Here is a 26,532-nt window from a genome sequence, read left to right as displayed (position 1 = left end):
ACACCTATATCACGAACGAAAGGGAATCGATTTGGACAAACCAAATGCTTTGTTTGATAAATTGAAAGCAAGTTTCTCGGGCCCTCTTTGTTATTAATAATCATATTTTTTTTATGTCAAGTAAGATTAAAAAATTATTATCTAAACAATAACCACTCCCTTCAACAGACTCAAAATAACAATATGAATTGTTTGGGTCGGGTCAATCCTCAGGGCGAACCGTTAACCCATCTTTTTTCTCTTACATGAACTAATATGTTCCGGTCAGTTTTTTTTTTAGAATATCGAGTTTCTATGTCAACCCGTACTTGATTTTTTTGGGTTGGTGTCGAGTACCCGACAATTTCTGGTCGGGTTCGGGCAGTCGAAATGTTGGGTACCCAACCAAAAAAACTCGTACGCGGTAACATCGATACGACGCACAAGAAATATCGAGATAGATACGGTTCGAGGTGAAAACCATCCGCTTATAGATCCTGTCCGGGTTATTTGAAAATCGAATGGGTTTAATGGATTTGAATTTAGTGCGTCTGCGGATTTATATAAGAGCCCAAAATTGGCCAACTATAAAACAAAGGAAACGTCTCGAAGAGTCTAGTCTATGTACATACCACACCGTAGGGACGAAGAAAAGAGAAGGAAATAAAAGAGAGAGAATAATTCAGTTTGAAATACAAGAATTGATCACAATTCGTTTCCGATTTATCATTCAGCGGGTGAAAGGATCAAGAAATTTGAGTCTGATTGTGTTCATTGAAAGAGTGCTGCTGGGAGATGGATGGAGGAAGTGGAAAAGGCAGGATGCTTGCGCTGCTTTTGGTGCACGCGTTCGGCGAGTATTGGCGCTTGGACAGGAAGCCACCGGTCACGGCGGGGCTTGTAGCTGCTAATACTCTAATTTACTTGCGACCCAGGTTTCTGCAGCCGATTCTGCCTACCATTAACCAAGTCTGGTTCAATCCCTACCTTATTATAAAGGTAATCGTGATACGAAACCGATTTGTGTTAGCCTTTTTTCCATGTTTGTCTGTACTGGTTTATCAGTTTTTACCTTTTTGTTTGATCGGGGGTGTTATTTGTGTAAATATTCTGTGATATTTGTTGGATGATTTTGTTGGGGTCTTGTGGGTTGTGGACCAATTCAATGTTCTTTTCTGATAAGAGAATTTTCTTGTCGGTTGCTTTGGTTTTAGAGTTAGATACTATTAGTACAAAAGTGGGTATGGTATAAAATTTCATCATGTTCAGGCAACCTTTAGGATGCGAAACCATAACGTGTGCGGTAACTTAAGTTTCCTAAGGTTCCATTGCCTTCTCGCTCCCAATATTTTTCTCTCTTTTTGGATTATATGATATATAAGCAATTGGAGACTGTAGACAGGGGTATAGAGTGCAAAGTTGACTTAATATCCCCAAGTGTAATGCATTCATTTCTATCTCACCCCAAACATATGCTAAAAAATTAGATTAGACTGATTAGTAGTTTAAGTTTTTGAGTCTCTTGTCCATCGTGTCTGATCATCCATGGGTTGGACTTGCTCATCCTCTAACAACTCAAAAGAGTGTGTGTAGCATTTATGGCCGTCCATGGGCTACCGTCTTTCCTTGTTTTAGCCTTATATTTCATCTCTTATTTTTCTTGCTTAGCAATACAATGCAGACTATAAAGCACACTCAATTTTTGTGGTCAATCTTCGCAACTGATAATTCCGATTTATGTGTTCATGTGAGTTCTAGTCCTGCATAAGTCAATTCCATTTTAGTACCAGGTAGTTGATCATTTTCGATGTCTTATTTTGTTAATGTGTGCTTAATCATTAGTTTATTGAAATGAAACTCAGTGTGTTTTATATTTGAATTTCCACACTTGTAGCAAGTGATGTTGTATAATTTTTAATAATTCTGCTTGATAATCATGTACTGAGCATGTTTACCTTCTATGTTGGGCATCATAGCAAGTGTCTCTGACTTGTCAAGTCAACAGCATGATTCCTCGGTGTTTATTTGGCCCCAAAGTGGTATATTTTCGGTAGGTCATCACTTATAGATGACAAGCTTGAACGATTGTGTAATCCGTAACCTTTGCTTATATGTATATATTTTATTTTGAGTAAATGATTTAAATTGGCAATTAATTGGTTGTTAAATGTGTTCTGAGTGATGACTTTTAGGGTGATGTGCACTTTTCATTGTCAATGAGTGATACATGGAAAACTCATTCTATCACATAGAGTGGACTGGATAAGAAATATTTGACGTGCGAGGCATGACGCATTATGGATTACGAGTTTTGAAGACAGGAAGATGCATGTTCAAACATGGCTTAATTACTCCATAAACAAAGTGTGCCACAACCATCTACCAACCACAATTTTTTGTTACTTTTCTTCCTATTGATGTTTTTCTTCTCCTTGATTAATTATAGTTTTAGTCCAGTTTGTTACATGAACTTTTACTGGCTTTTTGTCATGTTATTATAAACCACGTTCTTTTTATCTGTTACATTTTTTAAAATCTCAACTTGGAACGTTTATTGATGTCAATGAATTTTATGTGTTTAATAAGCCTCTAATTTATGTATGTTTGGTATGATGACGTAAATTATGTTAATTTTATTGAAACAGCACAAGGATCTGAACCGGTTTCTCTTATCTGCATTTTACCACGTGAGTGAGTCTCACCTTTTCTACAATATGTCGTCACTATTATGGAAGGGGATACAACTGGAGACTGCAATGGGAAGTGTGAAATTCGCAGTTATGGTTGCTTCACTTGTGGGTATGTCTCAGGGCATCACACTACTACTTGCAAAAGCTACTCTTCTTTTTGATTACAAGAGATTCTATTACAACGAATATTCTGCGGGTTTTTCTGGTGTGCTTTTTGCGATGAAAGTTGTCCTTTACTCCGAGGGGTACAATAATTATACATACGTGCATGGACTCATGGTTCCAGCACGCTATGCTGCATGGGCAGAACTTATCCTCATCCAAATGTTTGTACCCGGTGTCTCTTTTCTCGGTCATCTTGGGGGAGTACTTGCCGGACTTTTGTATTTATACATAAAATCTTTATATTCCGGTCCAAATCCGCTTTTGCGGTTAATCAGCAATTTCACCGGCGTTTTAAGTTGGCCTTTGAGATACATGAGCAGGATGAGGTCACGTTCTTCAAGAAGCAGGATTTTTGGTAGAGGAACTCTTGGCCGGAGTGGGGTAGGCAATGTAGCTGGTATATGGAGATGTCAATCGTGTACATTTGATAATTCAGGTTTGTTGAATGAATGTGAAATGTGTGGGATGGGTCGTTATGATAGTGAGTCGCCCCGCTTTGATGATCACAATGCTTGGACTCTACCCCCCGAGGAATTGCGTCAGAGGAGAATTGACAGGTTTGGTAGATGATTTGTGCAGAAAAATGTCATATAGGCCAGCTGATTCAGAAAGAAGTGCAAGCATTTGAACCCCTCAATTTGTAAATGATGATCTGAACACGGTACAATTTTATGCAGAAAAAAGGGATGACAAAGTTTCTTACTTTGAGTAATCAATTTAAGCAAATTTTAGGTGGCATAATTGATCTGTAATCGTGGGGGAATGGCCATTTTAATTGCATCGATAATGTTTGGCTTTATATCAGCCTTTAATATCGCACTCCAGCTAAAGAATGAGTAGAAGTATTATAGAGTTTCTATTACACTAGGATCAAATTTCCCCAATTTGGGGATTAAAAATATATATCACGAAATAGAACGATCCTATCCGGATTCTATTTAAATTTATTATTTGGGAAAATTGGTTTTATAAGTTTGTTATTTTTGTTTTTGTTCCGATATATTTGTCATATTTGATTTGTATTCGGTACTTTTTATTATTTAGACATTTGATATTTTTATCTAATTCTCACCAGAGTTGCTAAAGTGATATTTTTTCTTTGGTGACATGTAAACCTTAAATTATAGGTCTTGTCACATAATATATAGGGTTCAAAAATCAGTATATGAAAAACCCGTATATTTATTTAAATTTCTAAATAATTTATTTAGTTTTAAAATATTATTAGCTATGCATAATTTATGATTTTTGTTATTTTAAATTTAATTTATGTTTAGTTGATGCATGTTACAATGTTTTCTTGAGTTTAACGTTTCAGACGAATGTTCGATGTGGGATCGGGAAAAGAGACCGGGGACGATATGAGCGATTTGTAAAATAGAATATTTTATTTCAAGTCAAGAAAATTAGTATTTTAAAATATTTATGATATTTTAAGTATTTTAAAGGCTAATTTATTTATTAGGTGATTTTTAAGATTTAACTTTTAAAAATTTGGCACTTGGACATATTTTTTTAATTGGTGGATTTAGTAGAGTTAGTATGAGGTAACCTTTAATTAGCATGCTAAGTAGTTGTTAGATATATTTTAATTAATTTAATTAACCCCTAATTGCCTCTAATTAAAAATAAAACACACGCACACACACATACTCACACACACACGACACAACACACACGTACACATTACATTTCATTTCATTTTGTTGAGAGGTAAATCTAGGGTTCTTAGGCTCTTTCTTCAGCATCCACACCTCCACCCTTCCTCTTCAAAAATTTCAGCAATTCGTGTCCATTTTCCTTCAAGAAATCGTGCCGCAACTCGTCCCGGATCAAACCTCGCATCTCTCCGCTTCGTTCTTCGTCGTTTCGTGAGTGATACCCCATGGATGAGCCCATGGATGGGCCCACCACCCTTGGCCCATCCCCAGCCCAAATGGAGGACAAGCCCACCAAGAGCCCAGGTATTCTCCTATAAATACCAGGTTTGAGCGTATGATATTCATTCACTATATTGTTTTCAGCAGCACCCTTAGCTGCTCCCCCCATATATCCTCAGTTTCTGACTTGAGTTTCGGAGGGGCTACGCCAGGACACCCTCCTGGCCCCCTCCTAACGATCTTATTTGTGATTTCAGGCTCAGGGTAATTTCAAAACCTGCGTCTGGACTAGTGAAACTTGCTGGTACCGGACCCTAAATTTCCCGTGAGTATTACTTGGCGTCGTCTGTGGGAAAATTTGAGTTGAGACGTAGAGATGGTAGTAAAGAGAGGGAGTAGAAGAGCTACCTCAGCATCATCGTGTCCTCAGAGGGGACTCGAACAGTCTCATGCTGAGGCAAGGCAGGAACAACCCCATCAGGAGGCGATAACAGAACAACCTCGTCAAGGGAACAGGGTCGAGCAACCCCGTCCTAATGAAAATGTGGGGAACTTGACCCTGGAGCAGTTGGGCCAGTTTATCACTCGGACCATGGATGAGGCTATGAAGAGGAACCAAGATTCTACGTTCGTTGAAGAGCAGGCCACTCGCCAGGAGCGAGAGGAAAATGTTGAAGTCCGCCAGAGCAAGGTTGAAGAGACGCATCCCTCCAAAGTGGGGAGATTAGTGAGATGAGGGAGATGTGGAAGGAGATACGGAAGTTGAGGGAGCAGGTAGGAAGCAGAGCGCCGGCCCCCAAGAAAGGAAGTCCTTTTTCGCTTGCCATTCTGGAAGAAGGACTTCCCCTGTGTTTCTGATAACCGAATGTTGGAGAATATGATGGACATTCCGACCCTGAAGAGCATTTGGGGAGATTTGAGAATGCGGCTTTGTTGCATCAGTATACAGATGGAGTGAAATGCCGGGTGTTCTTGGGCACGTTGGTGAGGTCAGCCCAGCAGTGGTTTAACACCATGCAGCCTAACTCCATATGTTCTTTTGAGGACTTTTCAGTCGCTTTCTTGCACCGGTTCGCCAGTAGCAAGAGACATCAGAAAAATTATTTGAGCCTGTTCGTGATGAAACAGCAAGAGTCCGAGACTTTGCGAGAATTTGTCCAGCGTTTTAACAATGCAGCGCTGGAGATACCAGCGGCTACCCCGGACATCATGATAAGTGCCTTTACCCAAGGCCTGAGAGGAGGGGAGTTTTTTAAGTCGCTGGTCAAGAAGCCTCCGTCGAGCTATGATGATCTGTTGGCTCGAGCTGAGAAGTATGTAAACTTGGAGGATGCCCAACGGTACAGAAGGATGGAGAACCGGCCCGGAGAAAGTAGAGTTGATGGAGTGGAGAAAGGGTAAAGGAAGAGGGGTGCGGGGGAAAGAGAGAAGGACAGAACTAGAAGTAGAGGACAATTCTCTTCACATGTTCCTCTCTATAGGAATCGTGATAAAGTGATGGAGGAAGAGAGCCAGAGGGAAGGTGGGAGAAGTCGCAGAGAGCGGAGGGCGGAGTTAGGATGCCTTCGATGGACAGACGAGAGGGATCCTCATCCGGGGATTGACCAAAAACTCGCCCGTCTCCTAGGCGGGGTCGAGGTCCTCCTTGGATCAACCAGAGGGTTGGAGAGCCGAGAAGAGAAGGGCGGGGTCATGATGCTCCTTGGGAACCTGTCGGACCGAGGAGGAGAGCAGATGAAGATAACCACTCCACGAGAGGAATGATTCACATGATCTCGGGGGGTGCTACTGATGGAGACTCTGGGCGAGTCCGGAAAGCGCACGGAAGGAGGTTGGAGAATTTTGAGATATCCAGGGGTGCAAACTTACCCCAAGATCTTGTCATCAGCTTCGGGCCGGAAGACATTCGAGGCATCGTGGCTCCTCATAACGATGCCTTGGTGGTGACGGCCACCATTGCCAACTACGATGTGGCAAGTATCTTCATTGATAATGGGAGCTGTGTAAATATATTGTTTAAGAGCACATTGGATCAGATGAAGGTGGAAGGATTCGAGTTTGATCCAGTCTCCACTCCTCTATATGGGTTCGGGGGCCATGCCATTCCGCCGCTGGGTCAGATTACTCTTCCCCTATCTTTGGAACGTGACTCTCGGCGGGTAACAAAGATGATAACATTTACCGTGGTGGATACCCCCTCATCGTATAATGGAATCCTGGGGCGGCCAGCCTTAAAGGATTTCAGGGCCGTAGCTTCCACGTATCATCAGAAGTTGAAATTTCCTGTGGGAAAGGAGGTGGGAGTCTTATGTGGAGACCAGAAAGTTGCACGACGATGTTATGAAGGAATAGTGAAAGAAGAGGGGAAGAGGGCTCGTGTGGAGGTCAATATGATTAGAAGGGAGCGAAGCGGGTTGCCCGTGGTAGTGAGGGAGGTTCATGAGGTGATGGATGAAAAGCCGGAGATTGTGACATTGGGGCCCGATAAGAAGACCCTCAGAATAGCCCCTGACCTTGACCCAAAAGTCAGGGAGGAACTCATTATTTGCATACAAGCTAATCTCAGCGGATTCGCTTGGTCAGCCCAAGAGCTCACAGGGACGAGGCCAGATGTAGCAGAGCACCGACGGAACATCTTACCAAATTCTCGTCCCGTAAAGCAGAAGAAGAGACATTTCGGGCCTGAGAAAGATATAGTTATAAAAAAAGAAGTGAGGGAGTTGCTCAATGCTGGGCACATTCGAGAGGTGCAGTTTCCTACTTGGCTCTCCAATGTCGTTCTTGTTCCGAAAAGTTCATGGAAATGGAGGATGTGTGTGGATTTCAGAGACCTCAATAAGGCATGCCATAAAGATTTTTATCCTTTGCCTCGGATAGATCAGTTGGTGGACTCCACAGCGGGACATCAATATTTGTGTATGTTGGTTGCTTATCAGGGATACCACCAAATCCCTTTGGCCGTGGAGGACCAAAATAAAGTGAGTTTCAATACCTCTGAAGGAACTTTCTGCTACGTGGTCATGCCCTTCGGACTCAAAAATGCCGGAGCCACGTATCAGAGACTGATGGATAGGGTATTTTCTGAGCAGATGGGAATGAATGTCGAAGTGTATGTGGACGACATCATGGTAAAATCAAAAGACTCATCCCAGCTTGTACCTGATTTGGTGGAAACCTTTGTGACCCTCAAATCCTACGGGCTGAAGTTGAATCCTCAGAAGTGTATCTTCGGGGTGAGGAGTGGAAAGTTTTTGGGTTATATGGTGACAGAAAGATGGATCGAGGCCAACTCCGAGAAAGTCCAAGCTATCCAAGATATGGTCTCTCCTCGGGGACCCAAAGATGTTCAACAGTTGACAGGGAGGATTGCTTCTCTGGCATGTTTTATCTCGAGGTCCGCTCACAGAAGTTTACCATTCTTTCGGACCTTGCGCAAGGCGAAAAAATTTGAATGGGGTCCGGATTGCGAGAAGGCTTTTACCGAGTTGAAGGAGTATCTTGCTGAGCTTCCTGTCCTTGCCAAACCGGCAGCAGGTGAGCCTTTGTGGGTATATTTATCTGCCACTGAAGGAGCTGTGAGCTCGGTCCTAGTCAAGTCAGAAGGATCAGTTCAGCAGCCGGTTTAATACGTTTCACATGCACTCAAAGGGGCAGAAATCAGGTATTCAGGGTTGGAAAAATTGGCTTTGGCTTTGGTGATAACAGCGAGGCGCTTGAGGCCCTACTTCCTATCTTATCCAATTGTGGTGCTAACTAACAGTCCATTGGGCAGAATCCTCACTCATTCCGATATGTCTGGCCGTTTGGTAAAATGGACTACTGAGCTGGGAGAGTATGACATCCAGTATGAGCCTAGAACAGCTATCAAAGCACAAGCCTTAGCTGATTTTCTGGCTGAGACCGTGCATCAGGAGAATGAAGACCCTTGGAAGGTGTATGTGGATGGTTCCTCGTCGAAGGATGGAAGTGGGGTGGGAGTAGTATTGATTTCACCGGCTGGAGAGGAAGTGAAGTTGGCTGTGAGATTGGATTTTCGAGCATCCAACAATGAGGCAGAGTATGAGGCTGTGTTGGCAGGACTGCGAGCAGCCAGAAATGTGGGAGCTACCCGGGTACTTATTTTTTCTGACTCACAGTTGGTAGCACAACAGATGAAGGGGATGTATGATGTGAAAGATGAGAAGCTTATTGAGTATGCTCGAGAAGTGGACAGAGTCAGAGAGAAATTCGCAGAGATTACATTTGAACAGATTCCCAGGAAAGAAAATGAAAATGCAGACACTCTAGCCAAAATGGCTGGAACAATGGGAAGTTGGAAGACTAGAGATGTGGTATTTCAAGTTGAACTCACACCTCACACGAGTTCACTTGCAGTTGAACAGGAGGAGGAGGATTGGAGGACTGGCATAGTTGATTACTTGAAAGAGGGAAAGCTTCCTGATAACCCTCGCGAAGCTCGTTAGTTGAAGACCCAGTGTTCGCGTTATGTGATGATCAGAGAAGTTTTATATAGAACGTCTTTTGCATGGCCGCTTCTTCGGTGCTTGAGTTATCAAGAGGCTTATTATGTGCTCCGAGAAGTTCACGAGGGATGTTGTGGAAATCATTAAGGGGCTTATGCATTGGCAAGGAAGGTGCTGCTCGCCAGTTATTCTTAGCCCTCCGTTCTGCGTGATGCTCAAGAGTTAGTGATGTCTTGTGATAGTTGTCAACGCCATGCCCGGTTACATCACCGACCGGCCGCGGCAATGAAGGCTATCACGGCTGCCTGTCCTTTTGACCAGTGGGGAATAGATATTGTGGGGCCTTTTCCTATAGCTCTTGCTCAGAAGAAGTTCCTATTGGTAGCAATTAACTATTTTTCAAAATGGGTGGAAGTAGAGCCTCTAGCCAGAATCACTGAGAATGACGTCCTGAAATTCTTGTGGAAGAGTATAGTATGCAGATACGGAGTACCTAGTGATGCAAACGTGGTTGATCAAGCACCAAAGAAAGCATGGAAGTCGTTGGAGTTGCCCGAAGGACCTATAACGAGGGGACGTAGCAAGAAGTTTAAAGAAGCACTTCAAGGACTCATGATGAAATACCAAGGAGGATCTACAAATTGGGTGACTAAATTAGAGGAGGTTGGGAATCATGGGAATAATATTGGAGGTCTTTGGAATGTTATTCAAGTGCAATTTCCGAAGGTCCAGCGCACCCGCGCTAAAACAGGGACCGCACCTGTGGTCCATGATAATCGAATTTTAAAAAAATTCCCGAAGCTTCACCGCACCCGCGGTCGTATCATCAGCGCACCCGCGGTCTTCACTTCCGTGTCAAATTTGCTAATCCCGAAGCTTCACCGTACCCGCGGTCGAATCATCAGCGCACCCGCGGTCTTCACTTCCGTGTCAAATTTGCTAGTTATCTTAATTAAGCCTTTTTACACTACTTTTTCATGCTTTATTGATTATATATGCATTGTATCAGACCATGAACGAAATAATTTCAGACTTTAAACATATTATTGGAGATTTCTCTCAATATTCAAGGCATTTTGCTTTGATCTTCAACACAAATCAAACTTATCAAAGATTGTATCTTTGTGGCGTTTGTTGATTGTTTTTCGCATGGATTGTCAAAACAAGTTCTTTGAAGGTTCGTTTGAAATTTGATTGTTATTATCGTTGATATTTGTTGCTAAGTTATAATCGCTTAGAGGTGAATATCACAAATCGTTACTTGTTTCAAAAGATTGGGACAACATAATCGATTATTGTTCATTATTGAATTGAGGGTGCGATTTCAATATTCGTGCTTGCTTTTCATTCGTACGAGGTTTCGTATCATTTGGTATCAGAGCTTTGGCTCATTGAATTCAAGTAAGTATCTTGTTCTTAATTTTCAGATCTGTCTAAAATTTTGTTTTGTTATCAGATCTGTGGTATCCTTTCGTTTCTTTTGTCAAATCTTTTTATATATAAATATATATATATATATATATATATAAGAAAAGAAAAATATAAATTTCATTCTGTTATTAGATCTGTGTTATTCCTTCGTTTCTGTTTTCAGATCTGTGTAATCCTTTGTTCTGTTTTCAAATCTGTGTTATTCTAGTGTTCTTGGCTTTGTGCAATCCAAGTGAGACAGTTGCAAGTGTCACGAGTTGAATCTTGATAGTTTGGTATACAAATATAAAGATTGATCACATCTTTGAGAGAACTATCACATTCGAGTGAAAATATTTGAGTGCGAGTGTTGTTTCTTTGGAGTGATTGTGAGAATTTGGGTGAGGAACATCTTTTATTTCTACTAACATTTTCTTGCAGGTACAAAATCTGAAAGTAAAATGGAGAGGGAAGTAGGAGAAAGTTCGAACCAGGGGTTGTCTAAGGTTCAAATGGAGGCGTTATTTGGGCATTTTAGTAGAATGATGAGGGCCGAGTTGGATCATTTATATGAGAGGTTGGATAGGCTTGAAGTTAGCACTAGTGAAAATAAATCTAAACCTAAATGTTTGGGTACAGTCGAAGAAGAAGAGGATGATTATGAATTAGGAGTAGAAGAGGAGAGTCAAAACGAGAACTGGGGTAGGAGCGGAAGAGGTAGAGGATTTGGTAGGGGAAGAAGAGAAGCCTTACGGGGTAAGTACGATGATGGGAATAAGGAAGATAATAACATAGGTAGCATGAAGATGAAAATTCCGTCGTTCCATGGTAAGTCGGATCCAGAGGCTTATTTAGAATGGGAAAAGCGAGTTGAATTTGTGTTTTGTCACCATTATTCTGAACTCAAAAAGGTTAGGTTGGTCGTGGTTGAGTTTGTTGATTATACACTTATTTGGTGGGATCAATTAGTAACCACTAAGAGAAGATGCAATGAGAGGCCTATAGAAACTTGGGCTGAGATGAAGAGCGTAATGAGGAAGAGGTTTGTACCAAATCACTACTATAGAGAAATGTTTAAGAAGTTACAAACTTTGAGACAGGGTGTGAAGAGTGTTGAGGACTACTATAAAGAGTTGGAAGTAGTCATGATTAGAACAAATATAGATGAGGATAGTGAGGCTACTATGGCTCGTTTTCTGTGTGGTTTGAACAGGGAAATTTAAGACCAAGTGGAGCTTAGACATTACTTGGATCTAGATGAAATGGTGCAGATGGCGATAAAAGTGGAGCAACAACTCAAGAGGAGAGGAGTTGGCCGTACCACACAATATGGGAATACATCAACATCTTGGCGTTCCAACGTTGTTAAACGTGAAGAAAGCAAGGTAGTGGTCAAACCCAAAGTTGACATTAAACAGGAGGCGCCTAAGCAGGGAGTGCAAGGTAAACCTGAAACTCCTATTAATCTTTCTAGAGATATTAAATGTTTTAGGTGTCAAGGAATTGGTCATATTGCTAGCCAATGTCCCAATAAAAGGGTGATGGTGTTGAATAATTATGGGGAGTATGAATCTCATAGTGAGGGAGATGATGGAGAGGATGAAGATGAGATGCCTGCATTAGAGGATCCTGATGAGGGATATGAGGCAGTTGTGGGCGAAGCATTAGTGACTAGGCATATAATGAGTACCCAAGTCAAGGAAGAAGAAGTAACCAAAGGAAAAACTTATTCCATACTAGGTGTTTTGTCAATGGCAAGGTTTGCAATCTTATTATAGATGGAGGAAGTTGTACCAATGTTGCTAGTTTTGTGATGGTTGAAAAATTGATCTTGCCTACTTTGAAACATCCTCAACCATATAGGATACAGTGGTTGAATGACTGTGCTGAAGTGAAAGTGAACAAACAAGTCTTGGTTGCGTTTTCGATTGGGAAGTATATTGATGAGGTGTTATGTGATGTGGTGCCAATGCATGCTTGTCATATTTTGTTGGGGAAACCATGGCAATATGATAGGCAAGTGACACATGATGGGTTTAAAAATAGATATTGTAACTCCCCGAAAATTTTAAGGTCCACGCGAACCACATGCATTTGAGTTATTAAATTCTTTGTATTTTAATTAATTGTTTTAATTGCATTAATTAATTATGTTGTGCATATTGACATGTTTAAAATATATTTTTCTACATGTTGCATTAAAATGGTATTTTTAAGGAATGTTCAAGTGACAATCGAGGAACGGGGTCCGATGGCTGTAAATGTAAAATGTTTTTGTTAAATAATTATTTTTAATTATTTAAATAAAGTTGATGGTTTTTAGTATTTTTGAAAATAAAGGGTTTTGAAGTGATTTTATACGCCGGGACGTAAATTTTTATCGGTGTTGGTTTTTAAACTAAAATACGAACTTTTGGGCAACCCGGCTAGTAAATTCACATATTTAATTAAAGGAAAACTTTGTTCTTATTTTACTAAATCCTAATTAAAGCTAATGGGCTTAAATTTTGTGGCTTAATAGGCCTAAAGCCTAATTAACTATTTAATTAGTGTATTTAATATACTAATGCACACAAAACCCTTCACTTTGCAATCAAACCTCACGGCCACTCAATTTTTATTTCTGAAAACTCTCCCCACCCCTCTCAAACACCATATCACACGGCACACACCATCACCAAATTTCAGAAAAGTTTCGAAGGGATTTTCGTAGGTTCAAGAGAGTTCAACCCTTGGTTTCGATCCGTTCTTCGTCGTCAACGATTATTCGAGCGTATATTACGCAAAGGCACGCCATACATCTCCTTTTCTCATCCATCATATCATAGTATTGTTTGAATTATTGTATGCATGAAGTTCATGGAATTATTTCTGAAAATTTCGGTTTATTGCTGGTATACATGAGGAAACTTGATTCTTTGAATCCAATAACTTGTTTATTGTTTAGTTACGGAACTGCCATGTTTAGGGTAAGATCAAGTAAGGTTTATACATGTTTTAGAGTCCCACACACCACCCAACACTCGGCTGGAACAAAGAAAAAAAAAGGAAAACAAGAACAAGCAACAACCGTAACCTTGCTGTCAAGGGTATAGGGGATCGGGTTCCTTGTTCCAGGGGTTGGCTTGGTCTTGGCTTGGGCCAGGGCTCGGATAGAGTCTGTCACGGGTCAGGGGGAGAGGCCTAACCAAGCTAGGACTCACGGTAAGGGCTGGGAAAGAGTCCTAGCCATGCTAGGACTCCCACCCGAGAAACACACTACATGAGCGTGGGAGAGTATAGGTGTCCAGGAGTTGAGGGGCTAGGTTCGGGGGTCATGGGCTGGGTTAGAAGGAGTCCCTAGGGTCCTAAGTAAGTGCACATGGGTTGGGTCCAAGGGTTGGGGCGTTGGCTGGAGCCACAAGCTCCATAATGTAGAGTCCCACCTAGGTGAAATTCTCGGCCAAGCTTAGGGGATTTTTGGGCTGCACGTTTTTGTAGTTTAGATAGGTTTCTTGGTGAACCTAGGGTCCAGTAGGCTAATTTGGGAGGTTGGTCAGGTTTTGGACCAATATGGTTCGGGGGTAACTCGTGAAAATCGGAAGTTGGCTCGGGGTCGAAATTCAGGTGTCAAATAGGGTTTTTAAAATAAGAAAATTTGGAAAACGGCTCACGGGGGTTGAGTCATGATCCATAAGGGCTAAAATAATATAAAAATACTAAATTTAGAATTTAGGAATTTTATATTAAAGTTATGGATTTTTCGGGATTAAAACACCGTCAAAACAAATAATTAAAGATAAATGAAAAAGTCTAAGTTTTAAGCCAAATAAAATTATGGGAAAATTAATTTAGGCTTAAATAATTATTTGGGACATGTTAGAGTCATGAAATCAAGGAAAAAGTTGAAAACGTAAAATGTCGAGTCCAGGGGTAAAACGGTCTTTTTACACCTAGAAATTAGTAAAGGTCATGGCAGTGCCCTAAATGCTGTTTTTATGATATTATGATTATTTTTAAATGTTTATGATGTATCCATGATTAAATTATGATTTTTAAAATGTCTATTTGATTTATATGATTTATGGAAGAAATTTAAAATACATGTTGCATGTTTGGTTTCAAAATGAAAAATGCAAATATTATTCACGATTTTTCTAAAGTGATGTGAATGAAATATGTTGAAGGAAGTGAAGTGATTGTGACTAATTCGTTAATGATGGCGACGTCGTGAGGGTGATGGTCCCAGTGGGAGCCCGACGATCGTGTTTCCATTATTGCGAATATGAGGTTATGAGGATATGAGGTTTGAGGTAAGAATGAGAATGTCAGTGAGGGGAGAAGGCCCCAGAGGGAGCCCATTTATGGTAGAAGGCCCTAGAGGGAGCCCCGACGATCGTATTTCTATTCGATCATGATAGGCCAAGGCTTAGTTGACCGGTGAGAGTGTCGCTGATTTCCCCGCCGCCCAGTACTGTGGTTATATGTAGATGGATCCATCGATTTTCATGTCATGTTGAGAAAAGTCACAATTAACGATCTGAATTCAACAAAAGGAAAAGGAGAATGTTCATGATCATGTTAAAAGCTTTTATGTCATGTCATGTTGAGGAAAAAGAAATTCATGTTTGCATGTCATGAAAATATTTATGTTTAAAGTTTTATGCATCATGAAAATGTTTACGAAAATGTTTATGTTTATGCATTTTCATGAAAACGATATTTTAAGTACAAGTATTTTTCACCGTTATATGTTGACTGTATTACGTATTACTGTTATAAAGATTATGGTGTGTTGAGTCTTTAGACTCACTAGGTGTGATGGATGCAGGTGGTATTGAGGGAGGACTTGATGAGTGATTTGACTGGACTGAAGGCGCACACAACCCGAGGACCAGCGCTTCTACTTTTTCCGCATTATGACTTTTGACTCATGCTTTATGATTAAAGATTTTTAAGATTATTTATTTATGCATTTGAGAGATTTTTGAGAGGTTTAGTATGGGCTATTCTTTTCAAATTATTGCTTTTTAGGTTTGGTAAAACAGTAGACGATTTCATTTTATGACTAGTGCACTTGACTTTAAAAATGCTAGTGGGTGATGTTTTTATATGCAAAATATTTTATAAAAATATTTATATGTGAGGGCCGAAAATTAGAAAAAAAAAATTTCTAGTACTTTTAAAGCAATAAAAAGGGCAGGACGTTTCAGTTGGTATCAGAGAAATGGTTCCTGTAAAGGGTTGTGCCACCATCAGCGCCGGAAAGATCAGTCGTCAAGCCTCAAAGTTGTAAGTTTTACATGCTTTATATGATTTATGTGATGATACCTACATGTTTACATGATCTAAATGTTTAAGCTACATGTGCATACACATTTTGAAGTTGTTTGACGTTATGTTTAAGGTTGCATGGCAAATGATTTTTACCCTGCATGGTTGCATGACTTTGTTATGCTAAAAAATTAGATGCTTCATGATTTTTATACATGATACGATATGAAATAAGAAATTATTTGATTTCAAGGCATGTTGGCTTTGTGGTGGAATTGGACGACGATGATTTTTGGGTTTTAGTATTGACATTTTACTTTTTGGGCTATAAGTTAATCATGAATATTATGAATGCTTTGGGACACGTAGATTTTCTAAGAAAATATTTATGATTCATGGTTACTAGTCGAATTAATTTTTGGGAATTAGACATAAGTGATAATTATTCAAGGACTGCGATTATCTTGGGAAGTAAGAAAATGTATAAATTGGGATTTTAAGCTTCATGAAAGGTAAGATTGGTTATAGGAAATGTTTTTTGGGTAAATAAGTTTAAATTATCGAAATTTATGTTATGGGAAACCCGTAGAGGAGAATTAAGAATGTTAAGAGCTTATGGGTTAATCGTAGGATTTTTGAAATTAAGGACCAATTACGGTAATTTTTGAGGAAATTAAGAATTGATTTTTGCAATTGTTAAGGAATTTGGGAACTAGTTTAGCAATAAGCGAAAATTAAATGGTTTAAATGATAAGAATTTTGAGGATTTAGACTTTTAAGAATATTTGGAACCTTGGGATATCTTGGGTTAGAATGTGATAAGGGATGTTAATCAAGGGTTTTTAAGGGTGAAACAATATTAGGCTTGAAAAATCTAAGCGTTAGCGAATGCGTTTGGGATTTAAGATTGAAATTTGATAGGTTGATGAATATTTTGGGTATAAAATAAGGAAGTAATATACGATAAGTATGGTCGTCCATCTTTTGATATTGGGAATTTTAAAAAAAATTGAAATTCGAGGTTATAATAGTAACATCACTAAGTCATTTGGGTTTTTCTAAGTTGCAATTCACGAATAAGGATTTAGAAGGAAAATTTAATTGGGATCAAGTAGACGTAAGGACATTTTAGAACTTAAGTTTTTATCAGAGTAGCGCAGCGAAAGCGTGGATTTTTGGGATACTAGAACTAAGTCTAAACTGTGGGTTATTAAGGATAAGCGAATTTCGAGGACGAAATTCAATTTAAGGGGGGGAGATTGTAACGCCCCGAAAATTTTAAGGTCCACGCGAACCACATGCATTTGAGTTATTAAATTCTTTGCATTTTAATTAATTGTTTTAATTTTATAATTAATTATGTTGTGCATATTGACATGTTTAAAATATATTTTTCTACATGTTGCATTAAAATGATATTTTTAAGGAATGTTCAAGTGACGATCGAGGAACGGGGTCCGAGTGCTATAAATGTAAAATGTTTTTGTTAAATAATTATTTTTAATTATTTAAAATAAAGTTGATGGTTTTTAGTATTTTTGAAAATAAAGGGTTTTGAAGTGATTTTATACGCCGGGACGTAAATTTTTATCGGTGTTGGTTTTTCAACTAAAATACGAACTTTTGGGCAACTCGACTAGTAAATTCACATATTTAATTAAAGGAAAACTTTGTTCTTATTTTACTAAATCCTAATTAAAGCTAATGGGCTTAAATTTTGTGTCTTAATAGGCCTAAAGCCTAATTAACTATTTAATTAGTGTATTTAATATACTAATGCACACAAAACCCTTCACTTTGCAATCAAACCTCACGGCCACTCAATTTTTATTTCTGAAAACTCTCCCCACCCCTCTCAAACACCATATCACAAAGCAAACATCATCACCAAATTTCAGAAAAGTTTCGAAGGGATTTTCGTAGGTTCAAGAGAGTTCAAGCCTTGGTTTCGATCCGTTCTTCGTCGTCAACGATTATTCGAGCGTATATTACGCAAAGGCACGCCATACATCTCCTTTTCTCATCCATCATATCATAGTATTGTTTGAATTATTGTATGCATGAAGTTCATGGAATTATTTCTGAAAATTTCGGTTTATTGCTGGTATACATGAGGAAACTTGATTCTTTGAATCCAATAACTTGTTTATTGTTTAGTTACGGGAATGCCATGTTTAGGGTAAGATCAAGTAAGGTTTATACATGTTTTAGAGTCCCACACACCACCCAACACTCGGCTGGAACAAAGAAAAAAAAAGGAAAACAAGAACAAGCAACAACCGTAACCTTGCTGTCAAGGGTATAGGGGATCAGGTTCCTTGTTCCAGGGGTTGGCTTGGTCTTGGCTTGGGCCAGGGCACGGCTAGAGTCTGTCACGGGTCAGGGGAAGAGTCCTAGCCAAGCTAGGACTCACGGTAAGGGCTGGGAAAGAGTCCTAGCCATGCTAGGACTCCCACCCGAGAAACACACTACATGATCGTGGGAGAGTATAGGTGTCCAGGAGTTGAGGGACTTGGTTCGGGGGTCATGGGCTGGGTTAGAAGGAGTCCCTAGGGTCCTAAGTAAGTGCACATGGGTTGGGTCTAAGGGTTGGGGCGTTGGCTGGAGCCACAAGCTCCATAACGTAGAGTCCCTCCTAGGTGAAATTCTCGGCCAAGCTTAGGGGATTTTTGGGCTGCACGTTTTTGTAGTTTAGATAGGTTTCTTGGTGAACCTAGGGTCCAGTAGGCTAATTTGGGAGATTGGTCAGGTTTTGGACCAATATGGTTCGGGGGTAACTCGTGAAAATCGGAAGTTGTCTCGGGGTCGAAGTTTAGGTGTCAAATAGGGTTTTTAAAATAAGAAAATTTGGAAAACGGCTCACGGGGGTCGAGTCATGGTCCGTAAGGGCTAAAATAATATAAAAAGACTAAATTTAGAATTTAGGAATTTTATATTAAAGTTTGGGATTTTTCGGGATTAAAACACCGTCAAAACAATTAATTAAAGATAAATGAAAAAGTCTAAGTTTTAAGCCAAATAAAATTATAGGAAAATTAATTTAGGCTTAAATAATTATGTAGAACCCATAATTTAGACTACGTATGAGCCATGAATAATTCTAATATTTTGAATTAAATTGACTTCATTGCATGATTATTTAAATGTTTTTCTTTGAAGTTAATTATTTTAGCCAGCAGTTTAATTTTATTTTTTCAGTTATTTCAGTGAGACCGGACTGGAATTGGAGCTTTGAGATAGAATTTAAGATTCGATAAATATTTCCAGACTTTAATTTAGCTAGCAAGTAAGTTGATTTAAGTTAAAAAGGAGGTCGAGGATTTATTTTAATTACTTGAGGTGAGTAGGAAATAAATTCATTTGAGTTCAATTAATTAAGGGATTTATTCACTAAATTAATTAAAGTATTAGTGAGGCTTTTAAGGGTTATTGATTACTAGATAATCAAAATTTCCCCTCCATTTATTAGTGAATTTTCGGCCAACCCTTTCTAGATCCATCCAAGAAGAGTTGATAGCAACTAGAATTCAAAATTCAAATAATGGTAGACTTGGTCACCCCTTTGTATCCCTTTATTATGGTATCTCCCCTCACTCCCCCAACCACTTAATCCCCTCCTCAATCACCGAAAACAGCAGCCATTTCAGATTAAAAATCGTGACCCTCATAGCCTAGAACAAGAGAGAAAAGAAAAGGAAAGAAGCGCTCCACCTCCTCCGCGCCGAGTCGTCGTATTCTTTCGTTTTTCATTCAAACGAAAACCAAGGCATGTCTAGATTTCTTTCAAACCTCAATCAAGTCCTACTATTATTTTAAACATCACTTTTACATGATTTTTATACAAGAAAACCGAAATTTACATCAAGCATTTTCGAAATGCATGTGCAGAATTTTTCGACTTCATGATTCTCTTCACGGTTTTCTCTTGTTTCAGTTGCTACAGGTTATGGTTCGATTCCAGGCTCCCAAGGCGGCTCCTAGACATGTAATAGGATGCATTAGGACCATGTTGGTCCATTCATTCAGTCCCCATGCTTGCTGGAAAACCGAAATCACAGCAAGCTCCCCATAGGTGCAGATTTGTGTTCGAAAATTCAGGTTGCTGTCATAATGGAGATGGATCTGATCATGGCTGCCACAAGGCCCATAGCCATGGTTGGATCACTTCTCTAGCATGTCTAAGACGAGACTAAGTCGCCCTTTTGGTGGCTTGGTCCATGGCTCATCGGTTTTCAATTTAAAAACAAGAACAGCCCCCTCCCCTCTCGGCCCCCTTCGGTTTTGACAGCATATGAGTTCGGCTTTGGTTGGGTTTGTATGGATCTTGGTTGGCCTATGGCCCTTAGCCACGGTTCATACCATGCCCCTAGATGTCTAGATCATGCCATGGTCAATCAATGGCCACTGGAACGAGTCGAGACAGCAAGCGAAGCACAACACCACACACGCACGCATGAGGGCCCTCGGTAAGATCTTTTGGTTGGTTGCTGGAATGGTGAGGATTGTGGCTGGACTAGAGCCCTTAGCCATGGTTCAAATCATTTCTTGGGATGTTGGTAAGAGTGTCTGGTCGGTGGTTCACGCCCCAATGGCCGGTAGTCTCGAAAACAACACAAGATACGCGATGGTACAGCTGCTGGAAATTTACAGCAAGTTGCTGTGTCGGTTCGGAGGCTCGTTCGAGTTCTCGGTCGGCTTTTAGCCTATGGCCTTGGACTGGACAGTGCCTCATCAAGTTAGGAAGGTCTTGTTTTTGACCGTTTGTGATTCGGATCATTTTTGAGGTCGTACGAGAATTTACGGTGCGATGTGCCAAATTGACTCTCGAAAGAGCGTTTCTTGTTTTGGCCTCCATTTCACCTCGATTTCGACCCTCATCATTTTAGGAGCATTAGTTCATAATTTTTAGCGTATTTTAATCATGACTATACGTCGGTTCAGTGTTGGTTCGGGTTGGTTCGGAGTCATGATTAAATACGAAGTCGTTAGACGTAATTGTCGCATTTTCAAACTTAATTGCATAGTTTGGTCAAGTATAAGCTATTGCATATTTTTCATGGCATATTTAGGTTGCAGCGAGCCTGGGAACGATCCAATCCAGTTGGTAAAATATACAGGATATTTTCATTATGCCATTTAATTATATTACGTGCATGAAAATAGAAAATACTTATTTTTGAGATTTATGCGATATTGCTTGTGGTCAATTCACTATTATGGGAGCATTATTTTATACGGTCGCCAGTGATCGATCAGTTCAATTTGGTACCACCCGGTCGCCAGTGACCGGTCAGCTCAGTTCAGTTTGATACTCCCCGGTAGCCAGTTACCGATCAGTTCAGTTCAGTGCAGGGGCCACAGGCGTAGACCATAATCTCAACAGAAAATTTTTATCAGTTATTTCAGTACAGGGCTCCAAGGAGCAGACATTCTATTTACTATGACTTTCTGTTCAGTTATGCACGTATTATAATTGCTCAGTACAAGTTATTTTAAGTATGCCTCATGACATGATATTTTATCCATACAAATTACATTTTCTCGTTACCTATGATATTTGCATGTTGAGTCTTTAGGCTCACTAGAATTGATTGTTGTAGGTACTGATGAGGCCAGAGCCGAGGGCGGGGACCACTGAGCCAGCTTGGGTCGACAGTAGTGGCACCCGAGGACCTCAGTTTCAGCACATGTCATTTTATGCTCAAACAATTTTACCAGTTGTTGGACATTCTTTGAATTGTTATTTTTGGCAAACTTTATTTTCTTCCGCTGCTATATTTTTTTTAAACTTTGAACTTGATTCATCAGTTGATTTTATGGATAAGGCACTCCATTTATTTTAAAATAAAAATTTTTAATTTTCCGCAAATTTTCAAAGTAAGAATTTTCAGACCTTTTATAGTTGGTATCAGAGCGGTGGTTCTGTATAGGGTTACACTACTACTTACCACGAGAAGTTCACGAAGCCATGCCTTCGGTCTGTAAGTTTTACACTTCAGCATTTTATTTAAAGCATGAATTATTTTGACATCATGCTTCCATGAAATAATTTCGACCAGGTTTTCAGCATTTCAGTGTTCATTTAAAATAAATTATGGAATTATGCATGTTAGTTACGTATGGGTTATGTTTGGAACAGTATGCCCCCTAGACGTCAAGTAGGACGCCCGAGAGGTAGTGGCGAGCACCGTCGAGAGGACGATGACGATCAGAGACAAGAGAGGCAAACACCTCCTCCTCCTCCTCCACCTCCACCACCGCCCCCACCTGACATGAGTGCCCAGATGCTAGCTGGGATGACACAGTTATTCGCACAGTTTGCGGGGAACAATGCCGCAGCCGCAGCCGCAGCCTCAGCTAGGCCGACAGGGCCAGAGGCTGTTTACGAGCGATTCATGAAGATGCGTCCAAAGGAGTTTTCTGGGACGTCTGACCCCATGATCGCCGAGGGATGGATCAAATCCCTTGAGGTCATCTTCGAGTTTATGGAGCTGGGAGACGCAGACCGAGTCCGATGTGCCACCTATCTGTTCACTGGAGACGCCCGCTTATGGTGGGAAGGAGCGTCAGTAGCCCTGACCTTGGCTACACTTTCATGGACACTCTTCACGGAGGTTTTCTACTCCAAATATTTTGTTGAGGAAGTTTGCACCAGGTTGACCACTGAGTTCATGAGCCTGAGACAGGGAGACATGACGGTTACAGAGTTCATCCGTAAGTTCGAGAGGGGCTGTCATTTTGTGCCCCTGATCGCGAATGATGCCAAAGCCAAGTTGATGCATTTCCTGGTGGGTCTACGGCCGATCTTGCGCCGGGATGTTAGGGTGTCTGACCCTGCTACTTATGAGATTGCTGTCTCCAAGGCCCTAGCCGCAGAGCAGGATCTGCGGGATATCGAGAGGGATCGCAAGGGCAAGCGCCCAGTTCAGGTACCACACCGCCCTCCTCCTCATCAGCATCAGCAGCAGAACAAGAGGCCTTTTCATGGACCGCCTAGAAACAGAGGCCAGCAACAGCAGCAGTAGCGGGGACGCCCAGCCCCGAGGACTTATGAGCACCCAGTCTGTCTCAGGTGCTCACGCCGCCATCCTGGAGCATGTATGTCTGGCTCAGGAAAGTGTTTTAAGTGTGGCAGTCCAGACCACATGTTGCTGCAGTGCCCTCAGAGGAATCTGCCTACCCAAGGCAGAGTTTTTGCTCTCCATGCCGCGGAAACCAACCCGGAGACTATGTTGTTGACAGGTACCTTTAAACTTTAAGTTATTATTTGAATTTCCGTGTTTTGGAAATAAGGATTAAGATTGAACTTAGAACTGTGATAGGATTGCATGCTCTACTCAGTAGTATTTTGGAGATTTAAGTTATAAGAACTTTGACCATTGCATGTCTATAAGTTTAGTTCTTGTAGCTATTGGATTCAACTTAGAGTTCCGCTCTTTCAGGGAGAATTTTTATATCTGGTTCCGCTACCAAGGCCTTGATAGATTCAGGGGCCACTCACTCGTTTATTTCGGAGGTCTTTGCAAACTTTCTCAAGATCAAGACCATTGGGCTAGACATAGCCTTTTCAGTAGTGTTGCCGTCAGGCGAGGAGATGGCAGCTACCAATGTGATCTGAGACATAGATCTTGAGCTCCATGGCAATCTTGTTTATGCGGATCTTATCGTACTGTCGATGCTAGAGTTTGACATCATTCTAGTGATGGATTGGCTATTGCGGAACAGAGTTTTGATCGACTTCCAGCAGAGATCTGTTCTAGTCCGACTGCCTGGGATGACACAGTTCTTATTTGAGCCAGACAGGTACTTTCCTTTACCGCGCATTATTCCTTATGTCCAGGCTAGGAAGCTCATGCACAGGAGGGTGTCGGGCATTTTTAGCAACTTTTATATCTGTCCCCGAGGCACCCAGTCTGTCAGCCGCAGATGTTCCGATTGTTAGAGACTTCTTAGACGTTTTTCCTGATGATGTCTCTGGAATGCCACTCGAGAGAGAGGTGGAGTTTTCTATCAAGCTTATGCCAGGTACAACTCCGATATCCAAAGCACCGTACCGACTAGCACCGACAGAGATGGCAGAGCTTAAGAAGCAGATTCAGGAACTTCTAGATAAGGAGTTCATTCGCCCGAGTTTTTCACCATGGGGCGCGCCAGTCTTATTTGTGAAGAAGAAGGATGGCTCTATGAGACTTTGTATTGACTATCGGGAGTTGAACAGGGTTACAGTGAAGAATAAATACCCACTTCCGAGGATTGAGGATCTGTTTGACCAGTTGCAGGGAGCTTCGATTTTCTCCAAGATTGATCTGCGCTCTGGTTATCACTAGTTGAGGGTGAGAGATGCTGATGTCTCCAAGACTGCTTTTAGGACTCGTTATGGCCACTACGAGTTCCTTGTGATGCCGTTCGGTCTGACGAATGCACCAGCGATCTTCATGGATCTCATGAATCGCGTATTTCAGCCGTATCTCGATCAGTTTGTGATAGTATTCATAGATGACATTCTCGTCTACTCCAAGAATCAGGAGGATCACTGCAGACATCTGACCACAGTGCTGCAGACCTTGCAGAAGCACAAATTATTCGCAAAGTTCAGTAAATGCGAATTCTGGTTAGAGAAGGTGGCGTTCTTAGGCCACATCGTTTCTAGCAGTGGTATTGAGGTAGACCCAGCAAAAGTTGCAGCAGTCAGAGATTGGTTGTGCCTCAGAATGCATCCGAGATCCGCAGTTTTCTTGGGCTAGCAGGATATTACAGAAAGTTCATTCAGGGATTCTCCTCCATTGCCGTTCCACTCACAGCACTGACCAAGAAAAATGTGAAATTTGTTTGGAGCGAGGAGTGTCAGAAGAGCTTCGATACTTTGAAGCAAGCTCTTATCTCAGCACCAGTTTTGGCCGTGCCGTCAGGGTCCGGTGAGTTTGTTCTGTATACCGATGCTTCGAAGCTCGGTCTTGGCGCAGTATTGATGCAGCATGGGAAGGTGATAGCTTATGCTTCTAGACAGTTGAAGACTAATGAGAAGAACTACCCTACCCATGATCTAGAGTTGGCCGCCGTAGTTTTTGCCTTGAAGATTTGGAGGCATTATCTGTATGGAGAGAAGTGCCAGATCCTTACCGACCACAAGAGCCTCAAGTATTTCTTTACGCAGAAGGAGCTGAACATGCGTCAGAGGCGTTGGTTGGAGCTTGTGAAAGACTACGATTGTGACATTAGCTACCACCCGGGTAAAGCTAATGTAGTTGCAGATGCATTGAGCAGAAAAGTCGCAGTGATGGCTCATTTGACGATTCAGAAACCTCTTCAGCTTGAGATGCAGAAATTTGATCTAGAGTCATATCCTCGAGGTAAAGTTCCCCGTCTATCTACTTTGACGATTCAGTCTTCTCTTATTGATCGTATTCGCAGTGGTCAGGCCGCAGATGAGCAGTTGGCACAATGGAAGCTAAGGGATGAAGCCGAGGGCAGTGTCTTGTATACAGTCAGCAACGGTATTGTGAGATACCGAGGCAGGATATGGGTTCCTAGCAGTGATTCTATCCGAGCAGATATCTTATCAGAAGCCCATACGTCGTCGTACTATATTCATCCAGGGAGTACGAAGATGTACAAGGATTTGCAGCTATTGTATTGGTGGCCAGGGATGAAGAAGGATATCAGGCGATTTGTGTCCGAGTGTCTGACTTGCCAATTAGTGAAAGCGGAGCATCAGAGACCGGCAGGTTTGCTCAAGCCTCTCCCTATTCCCGAGTGGAAGTGGGAGAATGTTACCATGGACTTTGTGACCGGATTGCCGAGGTCAGCCAGAGGATCGAATGCTATCTGGGTGATTGTAGATCGTCTTACCAAGTCAGCGCACTTCTTGCCTATTAAGACGACTTTCACCATGGCTCAGTATGCAGAGTTATATATCCGGGAGATAGTCCGACTTAATGGTGTTCCAGTTTCTATCGTATCTGACAGAGATCCCAGATTTACTTCCTCGTTTTGGAAGAGTTTGCATTCGACTATGGGCACGAAGTTGCTGTTTAGCACAGCTTTCCATCCGCAGACAGATGGGCAGTCAGAGCGAGTTATTCAGATCTTAGAGGATCTTCTCCGTGCTTGCGTCATTGATTTCTCTGAGAGTTGGGAGTCGAACTTACCATTGGTTGAGTTCACCTGTAACAACAGCTTCCAGTCTTCTATTGGTATGGCTCCGTATGAAGCACTGTATGGCCGCAAGTGCAGATCTCCTGTTCATTGGGATGAAGTAGGAGAGAGAGCAGAGTTGTGAAGGCCCTCGAACTACTTTCTTGAAAATTTGCGGAAAATTTAAAAATTTTCTTTTTAAAAGAACTTAAATGGCCTCATTCATAAAATCACTGGTGAATCAAGTTCCATATTTCAAAATATTGCAGCGGAAGAAAATCAAAGTTTGCCAAAAATCACAATTTAAAAAAATATCCAACAACTGATAAAATTGTTTGCGGAAAAACATAACAACTGCTGCACTGAGGTCCTCGGGTGCCACTACTGCCGACCCAAGCTGGCTCACTGGTCCCCGCCCTCGGCCCTGGCCTCATCAGTACCTACAACAATCAAGTCTAGTGAGCCTAAAGACTCAGCATGCATAAATCGCAGGTAACGAGTAAAAATCTGAATTTAAAATATGCATGAGATGAAATATCCTGTCCTGAGGCATACTGA

The 26,532-nt window shown here is 41.1% G+C and overlaps 2 protein-coding genes across 2 annotated transcripts; both read left to right on the top strand.

The window, feature by feature from the left end:
* Positions 1 to 569: 569 nt before the first annotated feature.
* LOC142519091 (rhomboid-like protein 14, mitochondrial) lies at positions 570 to 3,633 on the top strand. The gene is made up of 2 exons (XM_075621996.1): positions 570 to 978; positions 2,625 to 3,633. The coding sequence occupies exons 1-2, from the start codon at positions 775 to 777 to the stop codon at positions 3,402 to 3,404; spliced, it is 984 nt and encodes a 327-aa protein (XP_075478111.1). The 5' UTR covers positions 570 to 774; the 3' UTR covers positions 3,405 to 3,633.
* Positions 3,634 to 6,064: 2,431 nt separating this feature from the next.
* LOC142519663 (uncharacterized) lies at positions 6,065 to 9,177 on the top strand. Its single transcript, XM_075622697.1, has 4 exons — positions 6,065 to 6,111; positions 6,196 to 6,426; positions 6,603 to 8,248; positions 8,369 to 9,177. Exons 1-4 carry the CDS (start codon positions 6,065 to 6,067, stop codon positions 9,175 to 9,177), a joined length of 2,733 nt encoding a protein of 910 aa, XP_075478812.1.
* Positions 9,178 to 26,532: the final 17,355 nt, after the last annotated feature.

Source organism: Primulina tabacum, chromosome 11 (genome assembly GCF_025594145.1).
Source record: "Primulina tabacum isolate GXHZ01 chromosome 11, ASM2559414v2, whole genome shotgun sequence".
NCBI classification, from domain to species: domain Eukaryota; kingdom Viridiplantae; phylum Streptophyta; class Magnoliopsida; order Lamiales; family Gesneriaceae; genus Primulina; species Primulina tabacum.
Note: the sequence above shows the minus strand (reverse complement) of the source record. Positions and strands in the feature narration are given on the sequence as shown.